This window comes from Triturus cristatus, chromosome 4_1 (assembly GCF_964204655.1).
Source record: "Triturus cristatus chromosome 4_1, aTriCri1.1, whole genome shotgun sequence".
Taxonomy (NCBI): domain Eukaryota; kingdom Metazoa; phylum Chordata; class Amphibia; order Caudata; family Salamandridae; genus Triturus; species Triturus cristatus.
Window position 1 is genome coordinate 891297890 of NC_140585.1, and position 19393 is coordinate 891317282.

The 19393-nt window shown below is 45.9% G+C and overlaps 1 protein-coding gene across 2 annotated transcripts in view; it reads left to right on the top strand.

The window, feature by feature from the left end:
• The window catches only part of LOC146855741 (NACHT, LRR and PYD domains-containing protein 5-like), a 376900-nt gene that overhangs the window by 110699 nt on the left and 246808 nt on the right, over nucleotides 1-19393 (top strand). For both annotated transcript variants that reach the window (XM_085653656.1, XM_085653657.1), the window contains exon 2: nucleotides 12157-12284. In XM_085653656.1, coding sequence (XP_085509782.1) covers nucleotides 12221-12284 — 64 coding nt within the window. In that variant the 5' untranslated portion in view covers nucleotides 12157-12220. The remainder of the gene's footprint in view (nucleotides 1-12156; nucleotides 12285-19393) is intronic.

Sequence of the window (19393 nt, forward strand, 5' to 3'; positions counted from 1 at the left end):
CTCCCTGGTAAGTCTTTACTTATTGCGTCACCAAACACTACTTATCATTTTTATGTGACCTTAGATAATCTATCAATAATTCACTTAGCTTTCTTCTGTCTTCTCTTCAGGTGCTGCAGAAGTTGTATCTTGTTTCCTGGAGCGACGAGGAAAACTCCGAACTCTACTCTCAGTAAGTTGCCTCTACGGACTCTGCGGCTTTTTCTGTTCTCTTCGGTAAGTATCGACACAACTCTCTTACGTCACTCTGGAAAACTTCTTTGACAAGGTATTCTCTTCAGAACTGGGAACTCTCTCGAACACGTCTTCTCTGAGGAAAAATCTTGGTGAAGTGCGCACTACCTCAGGCGCGCGCGCGTCACATCGTCTCCCTCTAGATCTGTTAGCAACTAGACCGCCGACCCCAGCGTCTGCGCGGCCATCTTGGAAATGCGGGCATGCCACAAACTCGACCATTGAAACCATTCAAAACTGAAGCGCCCATAGAACTTAATTCCTTGCGCTTCGTTTTGGAACTCACATTAGGGATCCTGACAGTACCCCCCACCAAGGATGGTGCTTCCACTCTGGGCTTGGTTGGATTGCGCTGATAAAAAAGTCTTCTTAGCCTAGGAGCATGAACATCTGAATCTGATTCCCAAGACCGCTCCTCTGGAGCGTAGCCTTTCCAATCTACCAAATAGTACAGTTTACCTCTGACTAATTTTGAGTCCAGAATTTCTTTCACCTCAAACTCTTCTCCTGTATCTAGCTGAATTGGTTTTGGAATTGGTTCTTTTCTCAAATCAGAAACTGCCTTCTTCAAAAGGGAAACATGAAATACTGGGTGAATTTTGAATTGGGAGGGTAAGGTCAATTTATAGGTCACTGGACCGATCTGCTCTGCAATTGGGTAAGGGCCGATAAATCGTGGCTGAAATTTTCGGTTCCCTTTTAACCTTAAATTTTTTGTATTCAACCAGACTTTATCTCCAATTCCTAGTGGAGGGGGTTTCTTTCTTTTCTTATCTGCGTATTTCTTATACTTTTCCTTAGCCTGTACTAGATTCTTTGATGCTTCTTCATGCACTGACTTTAAATGAGCTACCAAATTCTTGGCTGCTGGGACTGTGAGCTCCACATCTTGTACTGCGGAATTTGGATGTCTACCATAGTTTAAGTAGAACGGGGAATATCCAGTGGACACATTCTTCGCGTTATTATGAGCGAATTCTGCTGTCCACAAGTAGTCCGGCCATTCTCCCTCCTGTTTCAGCAAGAACAATCGTAAATATTGCTCCAATTCCTGTTCACCCTTTCCGTTTGTCCATCCGTCTCCGGATGGAAACTGGTGGAAAAACGAGTTTCTACTCCTAACCCTTTCATAAAAGCCTTCCAGAAATGTGAAACAAATTGGGTTCCCCGGTCTGATATTACGATCTTGGGTATTCCATGTAATCTGACAATCTGTGTACTAAAGTGTCTTGCTAACTGTTTTGCTGTAGGGATTCCCTTTAAGGCCAAGAAGTGTGTCATTTTCGTGTATGCATCTACTATTACTAGTATTGTATTTGTCCCTTGACAGGATGGTAAGTCTGTAATTAAGTCTAGGGTGATTGTATGCCAAGGATGAGGAGGAATGGGAAGGGGTTGCAACAGCCCTTGTGGAGCGTGCCGTTCTGATTTTCCCTGAGCGCATATCTCACAAGTCTTTACATATTGTTCTATGTCTTTACTCATCTGTGGCCACCAATATTTTCTTTTAATTAGATCGGCTGTCTTGAACTCTCCCTTGTGGCCAGCCAACAGATGATCATGGCATTCCTGCAAGGCTTGCTTCTGCAATGCTGTAGTCGGCAAATACAATGCACCTTCTTTAAATGGTAATTCATCGCAAACTTCTCTTCCAGGTTCTAGTTGCACCCATCTCTGCATTTCTTCTGGGGTTAGAGCTTGGATTACCTTTTCCTTAAAGTTCAATATATCAGTGGCGCCTATAATCTTGGTATCTGGTATGATCACTTGAGCGCTTAGTGGACTTCTTTCTTCTCCGGTTCCCAACCTAGACAAAGCATCCGCCTTTCCATTCTGTGCCCCCGGCCGATAGGTTATCACAAAATCGTAATCGGCAAAGTACAGAGACCAACGGAGTTGGCGAGGTGTCAAGGTTCTGGCTGACTTCAGGAATTTTAAGTTCCGATGGTCCGTGTAGACTGTTACCACGTGGTGGGCCCCCATTAGATAATGTCTCCACTCCTTGAAGGCGTCTTTTATCGCCTGCAACTCTTTTTCCGTAATCGTATAATTAATTTCTGCTGGTGTCAACTTCCTGGACCGATAAGCCACCGGGTGTAACTGGCCCGTTTCCTTATTCCTTTGAGATAGAACTCCACCAATCGCAAGGTCCGAAGCATCTGTCTCGACATAAAAGGGCTCCATCGGATCGGCATGAAGGAGGATTGGCGCAGTGGTGAACTCTATCTTCAAATCTTTAAAGGCTTGCTCTGCTTCCTCCGACCATTCGAATCGTGTTCCCTTCTTCAGTAGTCGCGTCAAAGGTAGTATTCGTCGGGAAAATTCTCCAATAAATCTCCGATAGAAATTTGCGAACCCAATAAACGCTTGGACTTCTTTCACACAAGTGGGTGACTTCCATTCTTGTACGGCCTGAATCTTTCGTTTATCCATATGAATGCCTGCTGGCGAGATTACAAAGCCCAAGAACTCTACCTGTGGAACTCCAAAAGCACATTTCTCCAACTTGACAAATAGTTTGTTCTCTCGCAGTTTCTGCAAAACTCCTCGAACCTGTGTTTGATGCTCCTGCGTATTCGTTGAGTAGATTAGTATATCGTCAATATACACAATTACACATTGATCAATGAATTCACTGAGCACATCATTTATGAAGTGTTGGAACGCTGCAGGCGCATTACACAACCCATAGGGCATCACCTGGTATTCAAATAGCCCCAAGCGTGTTCTGAAGGCCGTCTTCCACTCGTCTCCCTCTCTAACTCGAATAAGGTGATAAGCTCCCCTTAAATCCAACTTCGTGAACATCTGTGCTCCTTTGATCTGGTCCAACAAGACGGAGATAAGGGGAAGAGGATACCTGTTCTTCTTTGTTATTCGATTTATGGCTCTGTAATCAATGCACGTTCTAAACTCGCCCTGCTCCTTCTTAGGCACAAAAAATAGTGGCGAGGACACCGGCGATTGGGAAGGACGTATAAATCCATTGGCCAGGTACTTGTCGATATACTCCTTTAGGTGATGATTCTCTTGTTCCGTCAAGGCGTACACTCGACTGCAAGGCAAATTTGCCCCTGGCTCCAAGTCTATTTTGCAGTCGTAAACACGATGAGGCGGCAGTTGCTCTGCTTCCTGTTCGTTGAAAACGTCCTCGAAATCTTGATATTCTTGTGGAATTGTTTGAGTATTTATTACGCACACAGAGACTTCCGCTGAACATAAGGCATGAGCCGGGTTCTGTTTACTCGTTGCCTCGTAGGCCCCAAAACAGTTCTCTCTACAATATGCCGAGTTCATTTCAATTGTTCTGTTGCTCCAATTGATTGAAGGATTGTGCTCTGTGAGCCAAGGAAGCCCCAATATAAGTTGAAATTGGGGGGCATCAATTAAGTTAAAGTGCATAGCTTCTCTATGCCCATCTTCTTGAATCAGCTCTATCAACTCTGTGTGACTCGTGATTGGCCCTGAGGATAGATTGGTACCATCGATTGCTCGAACTGGTTCACTTTTAGCCTTGGCAATTGCTTGCAGCCCAATCTTAGTCGCTAATTTCTGATCGCAGAAAATACCTGTGGCTCCTGAGTCCACCATCACAGTCACTCCTTTCATTATTTTTTCACGAAAACGGATTGTCAAAGATAAAATCAAATGAGGCGAAGACGACTGTAATGTATTCGCCAGCCGACGTTCCTGAGGAGTTGATTTCTGATTCGCATCCACCTGCACAACTCCTTCTACAGGTGGTGCTGCGAGTTTTCCTTCGGCTTAAATGAACCCTTTGGCTTTTTTGGACAATTTCGCACAAAATGTCCACTAGATCCACAATACATGCATAAGTTGTTGGCTCGTCTCTTCTCCTTCTCCTCCTTTGTGAGCGGTCCTCGAATCGTTCCTATTTGCATAGGTTCAGATCCTGAGGTTCCTTCTGTACTTCTTCCTGTTTCAGCCTTAGCTCGGTCAAATCGCGGAACCGTACTTCTGTACTCTCGTCTTCTCTCTCCTCTTCTCTCTCCCTGCCGGAAATCCAGTTCTAGCACTAGGTCTATCAGGGCGGAAATTTCAGTTGGACGATTCGGTATTTGAGCCAAGCCATCTTTTAATTCATCTCGCAGCCCTCGATAAAATATTGCTGTCCTCTTGTTCTCCGGCCAATCAGTCTCCATTACAAGTTTGTTGAATTGAGCTAGATAAGCCACTAAGTCTCTATTTCCCTGCTTCAATTCCAAGAGCTCGTTATCTACTGCTTGAGAGATCCGTCTTAGGTCAAAGATTCTCAAAAATTCTTTCTTGAACTCATCAAAATTCTGCAATAATGGATCATCTCGTGAGACTATCGGCATCGACCATGCTGCTGCATCTCCACTTAAATATGACAAAATGAAGGCTACTTTCGACTGCGCATCAGGAAAGATAGAAGGGCGACACAAGAAATGTAGTGAACATTGTGTAATAAACACCTGCGCTTTTTGTGGGTCCCCACTAAATCTCTCTGGCGCTGCCAACGGTATTACTGGCGACAAGGAATGTATTACTTGCGTTGTTAGCTTATTTGTCTCTCCCATTGAAGTGGTGGGACCCTCCCTTCCAGTTGAATACGGTTGTCTTATCCTCTGTGCTAATTCTGCCGTCTCTTTCCTAGAATTCATGACCTCCTGCCTTAGACTTTGATTCTCTTCCTTAACTCCTACCAATTCCTTTTGTATCGCCTCTAGGACTGACCCTAAAGTCTGTAAATTTATTCCCTCAACCATTTCTTTTCTGTTCGGGTGCAAGATTAATACGTGGGCACTTCACTCTGTCAAGGCTCACCTTCAGCTTCCCGCTGGTTGCCGCTGTCTTGCACAGGAACAGAAGCTGCTAGCTTCCCGACTCCCACTACTAATCACCCAGCCCCAAGATATGTCTTTGGCTCTAACTGATCAGCAAGGGGGAAGGGGGAAATTGGATAAAATAACAAACGAGAGAAGAGACTGGTTCTGGACCTTCTGGTTTTCCTATCTGGAATTCTTCTTCAGCTATCTCTCTGCTACTGAAGATTTCCTGAGGTAACTAAGCACACAACATTATATTATTATTATTCCTCCTCTACTCTATTCTGTCTCTTTTCTTCTCTTCTCTAATGGTGTTTCCTACCTACCCAGTATCCTGAACTCTGTGCCTCTCTTCTTGTTCAACTCTGCCTTTTTCTTCTTTCTTGTTATTGATGTCACTATTTATCTGTAAAACATATATTCGCTTTTAATTATACCTATTTATCTTGTAGTCTTTATATCTTTTAACTTTCTCTTTTGACCTACCATCAATCTTTCTTCTCGTGGTTTCTCTTCTTTCTTTTCTTGCTTCTAGCTATACTAATAACTGTTGTCTTCTAGATGATTCTTTTGTGCTTAAACTTCTCCAGTTGCTTCCTCTCCTATGGTTACTGCGAATTGTTATGGCCCAGGTAAGTCTTACTCCTTACTTTCTTAGTTGACTGTTCTTATTGTCTTTTATAATTTTTTCCCTTAGTAACCTCTTCAGTAAATACTACAATATACTTCTTTTTTTTTCAGGACTCGGTATGCTGATCTCTGTTGTCCCTGGTAAGTCTTTACTTATTGCGTCACCAAACACTACTTATCATTTTTATGTGACCTTAGATAATCTATCAATAATTCACTTAGCTTTCTTCTGTCTTCTCTTCAGGTGCTGCAGAAGTCGTATCTTGTTTCCTGGAGCGACGAGGAAAACTCCGAACTCTACTCTCAGTAAGTTGCCTCTACGGACTCTGCGGCTTTTTCTGTTCTCTTCGGTAAGTATCGACACAACTCTCTTGCATCACTCTGGAAAACTTCTTTGACAAGGTATTCTCTTCAGAACTGGGAACTCTCTCGAACACGTCTTCTCTGAGGAAAAATCTTGGTGAAGTGCGCACTACCTCAGGCGCGCGCGCGTCACATCGTCTCCCTCTAGATCTGTTAGCAACTAGACCGCCGACTCCAGCGTCTGCGCGGCCATCTTGGAAATGCGGGCATGCCACAAACTCGACCATTGAAACCCATTCAAAACGGAAGCGCCCATAGAACTTAAATCCTTGCGCTTCGTTTTGGAACTCACATTAGGGATCCTGACAAGTGGCAGGAAACTGCCGCTAAAACAGCGATAATGGGCTTGATAATATGCCGTAGAGAATTCCAATAGAAGCTCATGTTCTGTTAAGCAGTTTCCTACCTCTAAAGCGGCTATAATTTTAACGCCGTTCCTTGATAATATGCCCCTTAGATTCTAGTAGAATAACATACTAACATTCTACTATGACTTACAATGAAATACTACACAGAGCACATGACTTTACAGCAATGAGCTCATAGTTTCATCCACGAGTCTTGACACCGGTAAGGGTAAGACTTTCGCTTCCCACTCCCTATATTGTATAAACGTAAACTAACACTTCTTCCACAAGAATGCTACAGCGCCCAGAGCACATCACTTTACAGCAGTGAGTTCACAATTTATGCTTACGGTTTAATCCCCGAGTCTTCACACCAATAGGGATGAGTAGTTCGCTTCCCACTTCCTATATACTATAAACGCATACTAACACTACTTACACACTTATACTATAGCGGCTAGTATCCTACACCGCCCAGAGCCCATCACTTTACAGCAATCAGCTCGGTTTCATCCCCAAGTCTTCACACCGGTAGGCGTAACTACTTTGCTTCCCGCTTCCGGTATACTATCAACACACAGTAGCGGTCAGTAGTTCGCTTCCCACTCCCTGTATGGTATAAACGCCTACTAACACTACTTGCACACGTATGCTACAAACACCAGACCACATCACTTTACAGCAATGACCTCACGGTTTCGACTCTCGGTTTCATACCTGAGTGTAGCACCATATCATATCACCACCATGCCACTCTGAGCAACACCGCACTTTCAGACCGTTACCAGTGATAACTACCTACTGGCGACCACCAGTAGGTAATCAAGAACAAATTACAATAGTTCCTTGATTCTTTTAGCTTTCAAAAATTCTCTCTATTACTGTCTTTCTACTTTTCCATATACATTGTTTTTTTAATATTCAAGTACACATCGAAGTCAGAAATACAACGTATTCTACCAACACACTTTCTAGAACATTCTACAACACGTGGAGATTAAAAGTTTATCAATTTTTTTTAACCCTAAGGATATTTTTTTGCAACATTTTCACGAACATTTAATGGCACATGCAGGATAAAAGTTCACGATTGTTTTAAGTTCGAACAGTCCCTTCCAAATGCAAGTAGCAGGTGTGGTTGAGTTGAGCAAATTTTATCCTATAATATGTACTATAATATGTACGTGCAAACTGCTTTTTCTTAACCAATCACAAACATACTTTTCCACAAAACGAATACGCACCCTACTTTTAAAAAACAATGCTTTTCATCTCCCAATCATGTACCGTTTTGTATGCGAAAAGAAACTAGTTCCCCATCTTTAAACATATCTCTTATTCTACGAAGGAACTGCATGAGCTACAGACATCTTTCCATACCTTCCAGCCATACCTTCAAAATGCTATTGTGGATCGTAGGACATAGCTATGTTTTCTGGTGCAAGAGGTATGCACAACAGAGACGTATTGACCTAGACCTAGGTTTACAAAATGTGGACATTAAATGGTTTGGACAGAGAGGATTGAAGTGGCACCAGTTGTTGCCTTTGGTTAAAACCTGTTTGCATCTCCAACACCCTGACCTCATGATTGTGCACTGTGGTGGAAACGACCTAGGCACATTGACTGGGGTAGATTAGGAAATGCTTAAGAAGGACACCTTTGGACAATTGATGTTACTTTTGCCTCAAACTGTCTTTGTATATTTCAATATATGTCAAAGACAGAAGTGGAAATGGTCCAAACAATTTTGTCCTCAGATTCAAAAATCTCAGAAAAAGTCAACAAAGCTGTCTCTGCATACCTCAGAGACCACAAAATGGGGTCCATATACAACAACAACATACGTTTTGATATGGCAGATATATACAGAATCGATGGAGTACACTTCACAGATCAGGGAAACTGAGTTTTACTGAATAACTGGAAGCTGTGCATCCGCACTTATATGTAGTTCCAACTAATGAACACAAGGGCTCTTTTTAGAGCCACCCTATAACTTACAAATTAGGCCCCCTATTTTAGGGCCATATAATGCCAACTCCCGCACCCTCGCCAAAATGTATTCTCCACACAGCTGTGGCGCAGCGGCCAGACCATCTCACTTTGCAGCACAGACCTCTCGCTTTGATCCCCAGCTCTACTCACCCATAGGGGTGAGTAGTTTGCGCTCTACAAATACCATATTGATTTACCTTTGCACTCCCTATACAACAACACCTAAGCACCACATACAAGCTACAATATTCTAAACAAAAGTTCATCCAAGTACCTATAACTACATGCTGACACTACTTGCACAGATGTGGCACAGCGGTCAGAGCACATGACTTCACAGCATGTGACACACAGTTTGGGCTCACGCTTTAATCCCCGACTCCAGCAGCAGCTCAGCTTAGCAACATGAGACTCTAGACAATACCTCACATATATTCCGTACCCCAGGACTTTCATACCAGTACGGGTCAGTAATTCGTCCTAGTAGTTATAAACACATCCGAACACTACTTCTACAACTGTAGTGCAGCAGCCACGGCATATGACTTCACAGCATAAGACACACAATTTGAGCTCAAGCTTTAATCCCCGAGTCCCGCTCCAGCTCACCTTACCCGCATCAGACTCCACCCAATACCTCACTTAATTTCCGTAGCCCACCACTTACACACCGGTAGGGGTAAATACTTTGCTTCGCACCCCTTCTATAGCACACCCTAAACATCCCACAGAGGTTACAGTGCTCCTACCCTCCTATTTCCCACTTTTCCCTCCTTTCTTCCCCCTTTTTTCACCTTACTCGCTTCAACGGAATCACAAAATGGCGGCCAACACTTCCTAGTTGCAACCGCTCGCACCGCTCGCAGCCAATCAGCAACAAGCTTGTGCTCGTAACGCCTCAGCCAATCAGATGGCAGAATTCCCAAATATCGATATCTGTAAATTTCGATATTTCTCAAAAACTACTCAACTAATTTACACCAACTAAACAAAAGCGTGCTTTCTAGACCAAGACCCTTCTCCCTGCCAAATTTGGGGTAATTCCGTTCACCCGTTCGACCTGTAGCCTTGTCTAAAGTTTCCTGTGGAAATTGACATGGAGAAAACATGTTTTGGGACCCCCCTTTTTTCTCGGCCCCCCCTTGATGAATCACCCCCAAACTTTCAACATAGGAACTGATCTCAACAAAAAATTAGTTTTGAAACTTTCGCGAAGATTCGTCAATCGGCACCAAAGTTATTGGGAATAGAATGTTGCCATTTTTCTATGGTAACTAGGTCCTAACTATAACTAGGTGATATATATATATATATATAAATCCATGCACATGCATATTTCAGGGGTGTAACAGGGTGTCCTTTTGGCACCCTTGCAACCTTGAAATTGCATTCTCAATTTGCGATTCTCTAATTGGTAATCTCAAATTGAGAATGTCTTCTCATTCATTCCTATGGGCCTCCTAGCCCATAGGAATAAATGGAAAGGTATTCCTTATTTGCGAATCTCAATTTGCGATTCGCAAATAAGGAATATGTAGGATTCGCAACATTTTTAGCAAATCCTACATACATTGCATTTTGCTATTCTCTAATTGCGATTTGCTAAAAATCACAATTTGAGAATCGCTAAATTCTTTTTTGATACATATGGCCCATAATGTAAAATATATATTTAATAATAGTAGTTTGCTGTATTTAGTGTATGTAACCATACACGCATATATGTATTTGTGTGTGTACGTTTATATAAGTATATATTCATTTTTATTATTTAATGCCACTTAAATGTATTTAATATACATTATTTGAATAAGAGGTATTGCATTTTTTAATATTTGTTATTTTAAACTTTGTATTTATTGAAAAACTATATTTTTTCATATTTTTTACTATATTAGTCTAAACAGTATTTTTTTCTTGATATTTGTGTACTTCCCTTTAATAGTATAGGGAAACTACAGTTGTGGCAACGATATTCTTGATACAATATTTGTGTGTCATGATATTTGTGTAGTCGATAGTATGTCAGTGAGCAGGGAAAATGAGTGTGGGCTCCAAGAAATGAGTGTCGAAGGGCCCCACCTGCAATGACAGGCTCAATTTAAGCACTGATAATGGGTGACGGTGTAATATTGGCTAATACTGCCTTATACCAGGACCACCATTTGAACAGCGTCAAAAGGCTTTCCCCATTTAGAGCAAGCCTTCTTATGCAGATTTTTCCTGGTCACGACCGCAATGCATGGTGATCTTTAGCAAGAAAAAAAGACTTAGGGCCTTATTATGAATTATGATGTCGGTTGGAAAGGCTCCGAATGGCATTCGAATTTCCTAACCCGTGTCGGAACCCATGTTTCTGACCAACTTGGAAACATTTCCGACTGACTGATTAAGATAGATGGTAACTGTTCGGTCTTTCCGACTCGGTTCCGACCGTCATTCGGAGACTCTGAGTCGGTAAGAGCCGAATCGCACAGGTCTATGAACCGAGTTTCCAACCGACATATTACAATGTTGAATTCTGACAGCCTTTCTAAATCAGTCTATCCTACATGAAACGACTGTCAGAAATTGACTTTGGGGGCCTGTAGCAGGCCCCCCTTCACCCGGACTACTCCAGTTGGGGCCCGTGGAGGTACCCATAGGACCCCACTGTACAATCATGCACAGTGTAGCAGGCACCATGGGTTGCCCGCCACAGGGTGCAAGGTTTTTCGGAACCACCCCTTTTTTCAATGGTAGCCTGTGTTGTCGGTTGGAACAAAGGCCCCCATTGAAGTCAATGGGAGTCCGACCGAACGATGTTCAGAAACATCGTAATCAGTCTGTCGGACTACCCGAACCTAAGTCGGACGGAAACCATTCTGACAAAGAGTCGGTCGGAATGCTTTCCGACCAACATCGTAATGAGGTTTATAGTTGTCTCCTACGTGCTAGCAGAGAACTCCCAGTGTGTCAGGCACATTGATTTTTTTTTCATAATTTGAACACTAGGATTGAGAGTTTGTGTTTGAAAAAAATCAGATCGACCAGCCATTCTGACAAGTAATGTAAGGCCAGCCAGGCATTCCTCACACACATTTTTGCCAAAAGTGCTCCGACTGTGTTGGTGAGAGCACTTTTGGCAAACATTCCCTCCAGGTATTTCACAATGGGCTGATAAAAGCAGAGCCTCAACCTTCCCAACAGTTTGGCATTACTCTTCTAAACTCTAAATGAGACCACTTTTAATCAGTAGGCGGCATCTTGCATCTTGATGTTTCAGTTGGATGACAAGCATGTTTATGTCAATACCAGGTGGTTAAGACTTACTACTAATATGATGCCGTGCAAGATGGTATGCAGACCTGTTTAAAAAATGTAAAACATAATTAAACACAAGGAAACAGTCTATATTTATTTTTAAATGTGGTAGTAAGTTCTGTTCAGAATGATCTGAGGCAGGAACCCAGACCCCATTCTGTATGAGTTAAATATGTAAACAGAGCAGCATACCACTGATGCATACCACTGTCAAGCAAAAGGAAGCCATTTTGCAGTTCTAGGTGCTTTCAGTAGAGCTTGTTGAGGGACTTCAATCTCATTCCCTCATGAAATGAACAAGTGCAGCCTGTTTACAAACCCAAGAGGTTCTAGGCAGGTTTGTGATAACCTTTTCTGATGCAGGTTGCAAAATCTGTTGTTAATTCCCACTGAATTTAGAGATTAACATGAACTGGTCATGTGTTTTTTGCAACTACTTCATTGTCTCACAAGCAATGTTATCTTTTCAGAGTTTAAAATGAAGACGAGGAAGAGGAGAACAATTTAGATAGTGACACTACTCAACAAAACAAAATGGCAGTTAGAAGAAACATCTGGTGGAGATGCGTTGCTGTTATTCTTATTCTTGCAATATCAGGTACAGTAAAAGTTAATTCTCACTTTATAAGCTTCTGAATTTAAGCAACCCGGTGTGTGAGAGTTGATCTTCAGAAACTGGGGAATCTCTGTTGATTGTTACCGGTGAGGGGGCTTGAAACTAAGCTCCCCAGATGCAACAAGGGCAGTGTTACACCAGGTTTGATTAGTGCGGGTTTAATTTATAATTAATGTCAAGAGGAATGAAAATTACATGTACAAGACAAAAAGAGTTGTTATTAATTTACTTGCAACTTTGAAATTCCTCTCTGGAGAAGGACTGGTTTTGTTTTGCCTCTTATGCGTGTTTTTTTAATGAGCTTTACCTTTGCCAACTTTATTCATTGCCTTCCATCATTGTCCTCACACGTTGAGGAGAAGAATACCAATGTGTAAAGATCGTTTTGCAACATCAGTCATCATCCTCAACTAAAGCTACTCTTTGGGTGAGGCGGGTGAGTCAGGTCTGTTATTGAACAGTTTGCAGTCCAAATATAATGATATAAGAATCATGTACTATACCCAGGATATGTGCTCCCAATCTATTAATAACTCAAAAGCCGGATTTAGGTTCTCCTGCTGTGGGTAACAAAATCCAAGTGTCCTCAGATGCCTGTATACCCTGTTCTCAGGCAGAAAACTAGTCTGGCCATGTATATTTGCAGGAGGGGCTATAAATGATTGCTCGGATGCTGCTCGTGTATCCGAACTAACATTATTCAGTCACATGCTTTTAACACTGCCAGCCTCTGCTCTAGTCATAGTTCTTTCATTGTTCATATGGCCAGTCTTTGCTTTTTCACTAGTCTGACCTGCTCCTTCTATGTCTCACAGCTATATGACTAGTGTTTCACAGATGCATTAGTAGAGATTTCGCTATCAATGGCCCTGTCTCTGCTGTACCACACATCTGTATTTGTTGTCACACAGTTCTAACTTCCAGGAAGTCTTTGCTCCACTATTCCTTTATATATTGTCACTCTCATTGCCCAGTTTTTATATGCTCATTTTTTCCTGTTCTCCAAATTTAACCTTTGCCCCAGCGTAAAACTAAAATTTGCTCTAACACTGTTCTGATGTCAGCTTTTCAAAATCAAAGTCTTTGACGAGAATAATGTGGATACGGCCTCTGGGATGTGCTCCATTACATTTTGGGTTCCATTGTGACCTTTCACGTGATGACCAACCACATGTAGGTCAAACAGGACCTACATCACAATAAGTAGGCCACATGCCCGTTGCACTGACCAACAATCAACCTCAAATTTAATTCTCACTTTTTTTTAGATCTTTATCAGTAAGGTGTGGTGTGAATCTCCTGAAAGGTAATTTTTGATCTTCTCCAGTACAACATGCTTTAGTCTTAAATATTCTTACACAGTCCCATAATCTCCAATAACTGTTCTCGTACCATATTCACATCAATGCTCTACTCCTTAGCTCTCAACGTACATGTGCTATGCTTGATCACTCCTAAAGATGTGGTTCTCCAGTTCTTCAGCCTGTGGTTTTCCAAATCGCCAGTTTTTTCCCAAGCCCTGTTTTAGACTAGCTCTAGGATCATTGCCACCATTGCTCGAGTCATTACTCTAAAGGTTTTCTTTTTGCTTTGAATCAGCTGAGTATCCACCAGTCTCTGAAATCAAATGCTTTCTATGATTTGCTCAAAACCTGCTCTTTGTTTTTGAACTGTGTTCTGATTGGAAACACAAACGCAAAAAAAGCTGCGATGAGGCCAATCACGATACAAAAATCAGCGCTAATCAACTATAGGCCTACAAGTCCCACATGTCATGCGGGAAAAGGCACCATAAAAGCACAAGTACAAAAACAGTGAGATGACAATGAACGAGCACAACCCCACATCCGTGACGTAGGATAAATGGACATTGTCTCGCATCACATACGCATCTCCACCAGTCACAATGTACATCCACATGCAGTCTGCATGTAAACTGCGTCAATGGAGACACATGCATGGAACACACAGTGAAACCGCATCTCCCCTTCACATTGCAGAGGGACAAGCAACCCCCCCTGCACACAGACGTGTCATTGCCATGATCAATCAACAATGACAGCGTGGAGGGGGAGGAGCCTAGCGCTTGACCAAGATGGCCGCGTGAGCTTTGAGCTCCCGAGACCCTCGCGCCCTCCGTCGACTATCCTGTCTTTAATCCTGTTTATATGCATGGCATCGTGCAAATGACTCGTTATGGAGGCGATTGATGCTGCCCGAGGTCGGATCGCCCACCGGGAACCGGAGTTATGCATGGCGGAAGATTGAGGCCTATCTCCGAGGGATGCCAGGGGCTAGCGTTGGCAGGATGCCCGACCTCTAATTGAACAACAGCGGCCAGGCGAGGTGTGAACTGTCGGACGGAGGACCCCGTCCTTTCACTTTCACTTTCTCGCCCTTTGTCTGCCCTGGCCCGGGAGTGCTTTCGGCTGCTTTATTATCCTCTGGACGCTCTGCGCCCTACTCTGGCGGCCTATTGCAGAACTGATCTCTCCTGATCCCTCTTACCGAGAGAGGGCCGTCTTTTTTGTACCGGCCTGCTTGGTGCCAGACATGTCGGGTAAAGCGGAGGTGGATCGGCTGAAACCCAAGGCTACCAGGCGGGGAGCCTATACTCAAGCCAATAATATGGACCGCTATGCACAGCAGAAGGGGTCGCCGGGTGGATCGAGCCAGTCGCCGGATGTACAGAAGACTGCCTCACCCTTGGCCCCGGAGCTCTCGTTGCAGGATGTCATGGGCGCGCTCGAAGGGATGCAGACTTCGATTGGGAGACAGTTTGATGCCCTGGCGCACAAAGTGGACACCATCTTGGTGGACGTTAACCTGATCCGCGCGGATTTGGGCAAAACTAATGAACGAGTTAAAACCCTGGATCTCAAGACCACGGGCCTCGCTGATGATGTCTCGGACCTACAGACTGAGGTTCGTAAGCTGCGGGCCGAGAGTGATCTCTCCGCCCGTAGGTTCGAGGACTTTGAGAGCCGGGCCAGGCGCAACAACGTGCGCGTTATCGGGGTCCCGGAGTCCTCGGACGAGACTTCTGTAGACCTGCTCGTGGAGGACTTGGTGCTTAACCATCTGCAGCCTAAGGGTCTTGGGAAGTTTTTCGCAGTTGAGCGAGCGCATAGAGTGCCGGGTGGGAGGCCCAAGGTGGGAGCTCCACCGAGGCCGATTGTCGCCCGGCTCTTTCACTTCTGAGATCGGGACGCTATCCTGCAAGCATCGCGGGTGACGGGCCCGGTCCCTTTTCAGAACGCATCGGTGAGTTTCTATCCTGACTTCACCCAGCTGGTGCAGAGGCAAAGGCAGGGTTTCCTGGGGGTGAAGAGACGGCTTCGGGAGAGGGATCTGAAGTATGCCATGCTCTTCCCTGCCAGATTACGTGTGGTGTACGAAGACCGAACTTTCTTCTTTGAGTCGCCTGCCATGGCCGATGAATGGCTGGACGCTTTGCCCCGACGACGGACAGGCGAGGACACTGCCGCAGACGGGGACAGTGGCCGGGATGGGCAAGGTTGATGCCTTTGGAGCCGGACTGACTCGATTTGGTTCTAGATAATGACTTGAACTGATTGCAGTAAATGCGGAGGGTTGCGGGAGGACGATGGGAGCTCTTTCCTCCCTTAGGGTACTTTTTGTAGATTTTGGTTTTGGTAGGGCGACAGGCACACTGCAAGTTGGGGGGGCTTTGTAAGCTGCAGCAGGGGTGCAGGGTGGGGGGGACAGTTGGGATTTTGGGTTTGTTGTTGGGGGGTTTGTTTCTGCAAGGCGTAGTGATCATTGTCAGGATTGTTCCATGGTGGCTCTTCGGGTGTGGGGTGGGCCTCTCTGTGTGTGGGGATGGGGGGTAGGGGTTTAAGTGTTCTTAGCTGGAATGTTAATGGTTTGGGGGATCGCATTAAGCGGGGGATAGTCTTGCAGTTCTTGAAACGGTCATTGCGGATGTTGCCCTACTGCAGGAGACACACCTTATAGGTAACACGTGCTATGCTCTTAATAGGAAAGGCTACAAATTCATAGCTCATTCGGGATTCTCCTCCGACTCCAGGGGTGTGGGCATCCTAGTTAGAGCCTCGCTACCATTTGAGGTGAACTCCACCATTGTTGATGATAGGGGGAGGTTTGTGGCGGTGGCGGGGAGGTGGGAAGGAAGAACTTTGGTTTTAGTTTCGGTTTATGTCCCTCCAGCCCTGCAGGCCTCCACGTTTACAGATCTGGGTAGGGCCTTGTTGGATCTCCCGGGGGGTATGCTAGTGGTGGGGGGTGATTTCAATGCTGTCGGCTCTGGGCTGCAGGATAGGTACCCGCCCAGAGACACTGGGGGGGCTCAGAAGTGGCTTCCAGACTTTCTAGACACACTCGGCCTGGTAGACTGCTGGAGGCTCCGGCACCCCACACAGAGCCAATACACCTTCCACTCCGGGGCGCATGGTAGCCTCTCTAGGACTGATTACCTGCTCACTCTGGCTGCGCACGCCTCATTGGTGTCTGAGGCCAGGCATATGGCTCGGGGCATATCGGATCATTCGCCAGTGTGGGTCAGGCTGGACGTCGGCCGCGAGGGAGGGGGCTGGGTGGCTCCTATTAACCCCTGGTACTTTCGTGACCCCAAGATGCGCAGTGCGCTGTTGAAGACAGTTGATAACTTTTTTAAGGACAACCAGGGGTCCGTTGACTCGGCCGTGTCGTTGTGGGAAGCATTTAAGACCGTGCTGAGAGGAGAGGCCCTCTCCTTGGTAGTGGCAGCCAAGCGGCGGAGAGATGGCGAGGTTATGCAGGTTAAGGAGGAGATCGCGGCTTTAGAGGGGGCGCTAGAGGGGGAGGTTACAGAGGCCTCACTGCATGAACTGAGCTTGAAGCAAGCCGAATATAAGGACCTGGTGACGAATGCCGCTAAGACCCTCAGTAGGGAACAGCAGGGCCGCTTGTATGATGTTGGTGACAATGCCGGGAAACTCCTAGCTTGGCTGGACAAAAAAGAACGGGTTAATAGAGTGGTGCCGGAGCTGACGGGAGAGGGGGGAGAGGTGGTTGTAGAACCTGAGAGGATAGTGCAGTGTTTCTCGGATTATTTCCGTATGGTTTATGCCTCAGTTTCGGATAGGCCGCCCGAGGATTCGCTTGACCTCCTGCGTGATATCGCTTTGCCCTGTCTTTCTGACGTAGATAGAGATGATCTTGATGGAGATATAACGGTCGATGAGGTGGCGGGTGCTATCCGCGCGCTGAACTCGGGCAAGGCCTCGGGCCCTAATGGCTTGCCGATTGACCTGTATAAGCTGTTTCCGGATAGGGTTGCCCCTCACCTGCGCGCCATGTTTGTGGAGGCGCGGGGGGGTGGGACCCTCCCGTTGGATCAGCGATTGGCGACAATTGTTGTGATACACAAGGATGGTAAACCCCGAGATAAGTGTGCCTCCTATAGGCCTATATCACTCCTTAATGCTGAGCCGAAGATTCTGGCTAAAATCCTGGCGGGCCGCTTGGTCAGGGTGCTTGGAGACTTGATCCACCCGGATCAATTCGGTTTTATTCCGCACCGTAACACTGCGTTAAACCTTCGGCGCCTTCATGGTGTGATTGCCAGGGCGAGCACGCTGCGAGAACCAGCTATTGTGGCGTCTCTTGATGCCACGATGGCCTTTGATACGGTGGAATGGGCATATTTGTGGGCTGTGCTTGCCAAGTTCGGCTTTGGCCCTGGTTTTGTGAGCTGGGTGAGGTTGCTGTATGAGGGTCCCCTTGCGAGTGTTGTGGTAAATGGGCGGGCGTCGACTCCGTTTCAGCTTGGGAGGGGCACTCGGCAGGGTTGCCCCCTGTCGCCTTTGTTGCTTGCCCTCGCCCTCGAGCCGCTGGCGGCGTGGATACGCTGGCACCCGGATATACGTGGACTTAGATGGGCACCCGAACACGAGGACCGCATCTCGCTATATGCCGATGACATCCTGTTATATCTCGCCTCGCCCAAGAACTCGCTTATAGTGGTCTGTGACGTTCTGACGTCTTTTGGTCTTTCGGGTCTCGTCATCAATTGGAGTAAATCGTATCTATATGTTCTGAGTGGCGAGGTTCCACCGGTCCCGCGAACTTGCTCGATCCAGATCGCTCAGCAGGGCTTCGTGTACCTGGGAATTTTTATCTCCACGGACTCCACTTTGCGATATGAGAGGAACCTGCTCCCCCCCTTGGCGCGTCTGCGGCGGGATGTTGAGGGCTGGCGGAGGCTGCCGCTCTCCCTCGTCGGGCGAGCTGCCTTGTTCAAAATGATGTCTCTTCCCCGGTTCCTCTACGCATTGCAGAATACTCTAGATTGGGTACCGGCCAGTTACTTTCGGGAGGTCGAAAGCCTCCAACGATTGTTGTTGTGGGATGGGCGGCCGCGAATAGCGATTGCTAAGTTGACGCTTCCATGGTATGACGGGGGTATTGCGCTTCCAGACATCCGACGCTATTATTGGGCCACCCAGTTAAGCGCAATTAATTATGGATTCTATGGCCCGGCCCTCAGCCCCGGTTACGCCATGGACAGATGGTTGCTGCGCGGCGGTAACTATCATAGAGCGTTGTACTCGCGGTCCCTGGACTCGTCCCTCACGGGGCCCACTGTGGTGGCGGCGCGTGTGTGGAAGTTGGCGACTGACTCGCTGGGCTGGAAGGATAGGCTCACCCTTGCTACCCCGTTGTTTGAATCTGAAAAATTGGGTAGGCTTTGGCATACGAAAGGTTTTGATAAATGGGACTTGATCGGTATTTCCAGGGTTGGAGATGTGCTGATTAAGGGGAGGGTGAAGTCCTTTGAAGAGTTGCAGAAGGAGTATGAGTTGGGGACAACCGAATTCTTTCGCTACGCTCAGGTGCGTCATGCCCTGCGATCAGTCCTCGTAGAAGGTGAGAAGGTGCCTGAGTCCTCTCCTTTGGAGGACCGGATCCTCGATGGCCATATGCCAGAGAGCACGATCTCTCTCATCTACAAGAAATTGATAAATGTTCGGGCGGATATGCTGTTGGGGCTGCGGGATCAGTGGACTAGGGACGGACTCGAGCTGGATGACGAGGATTGGCAGTCTGCTGTTTCCTCTCCTAAGGAG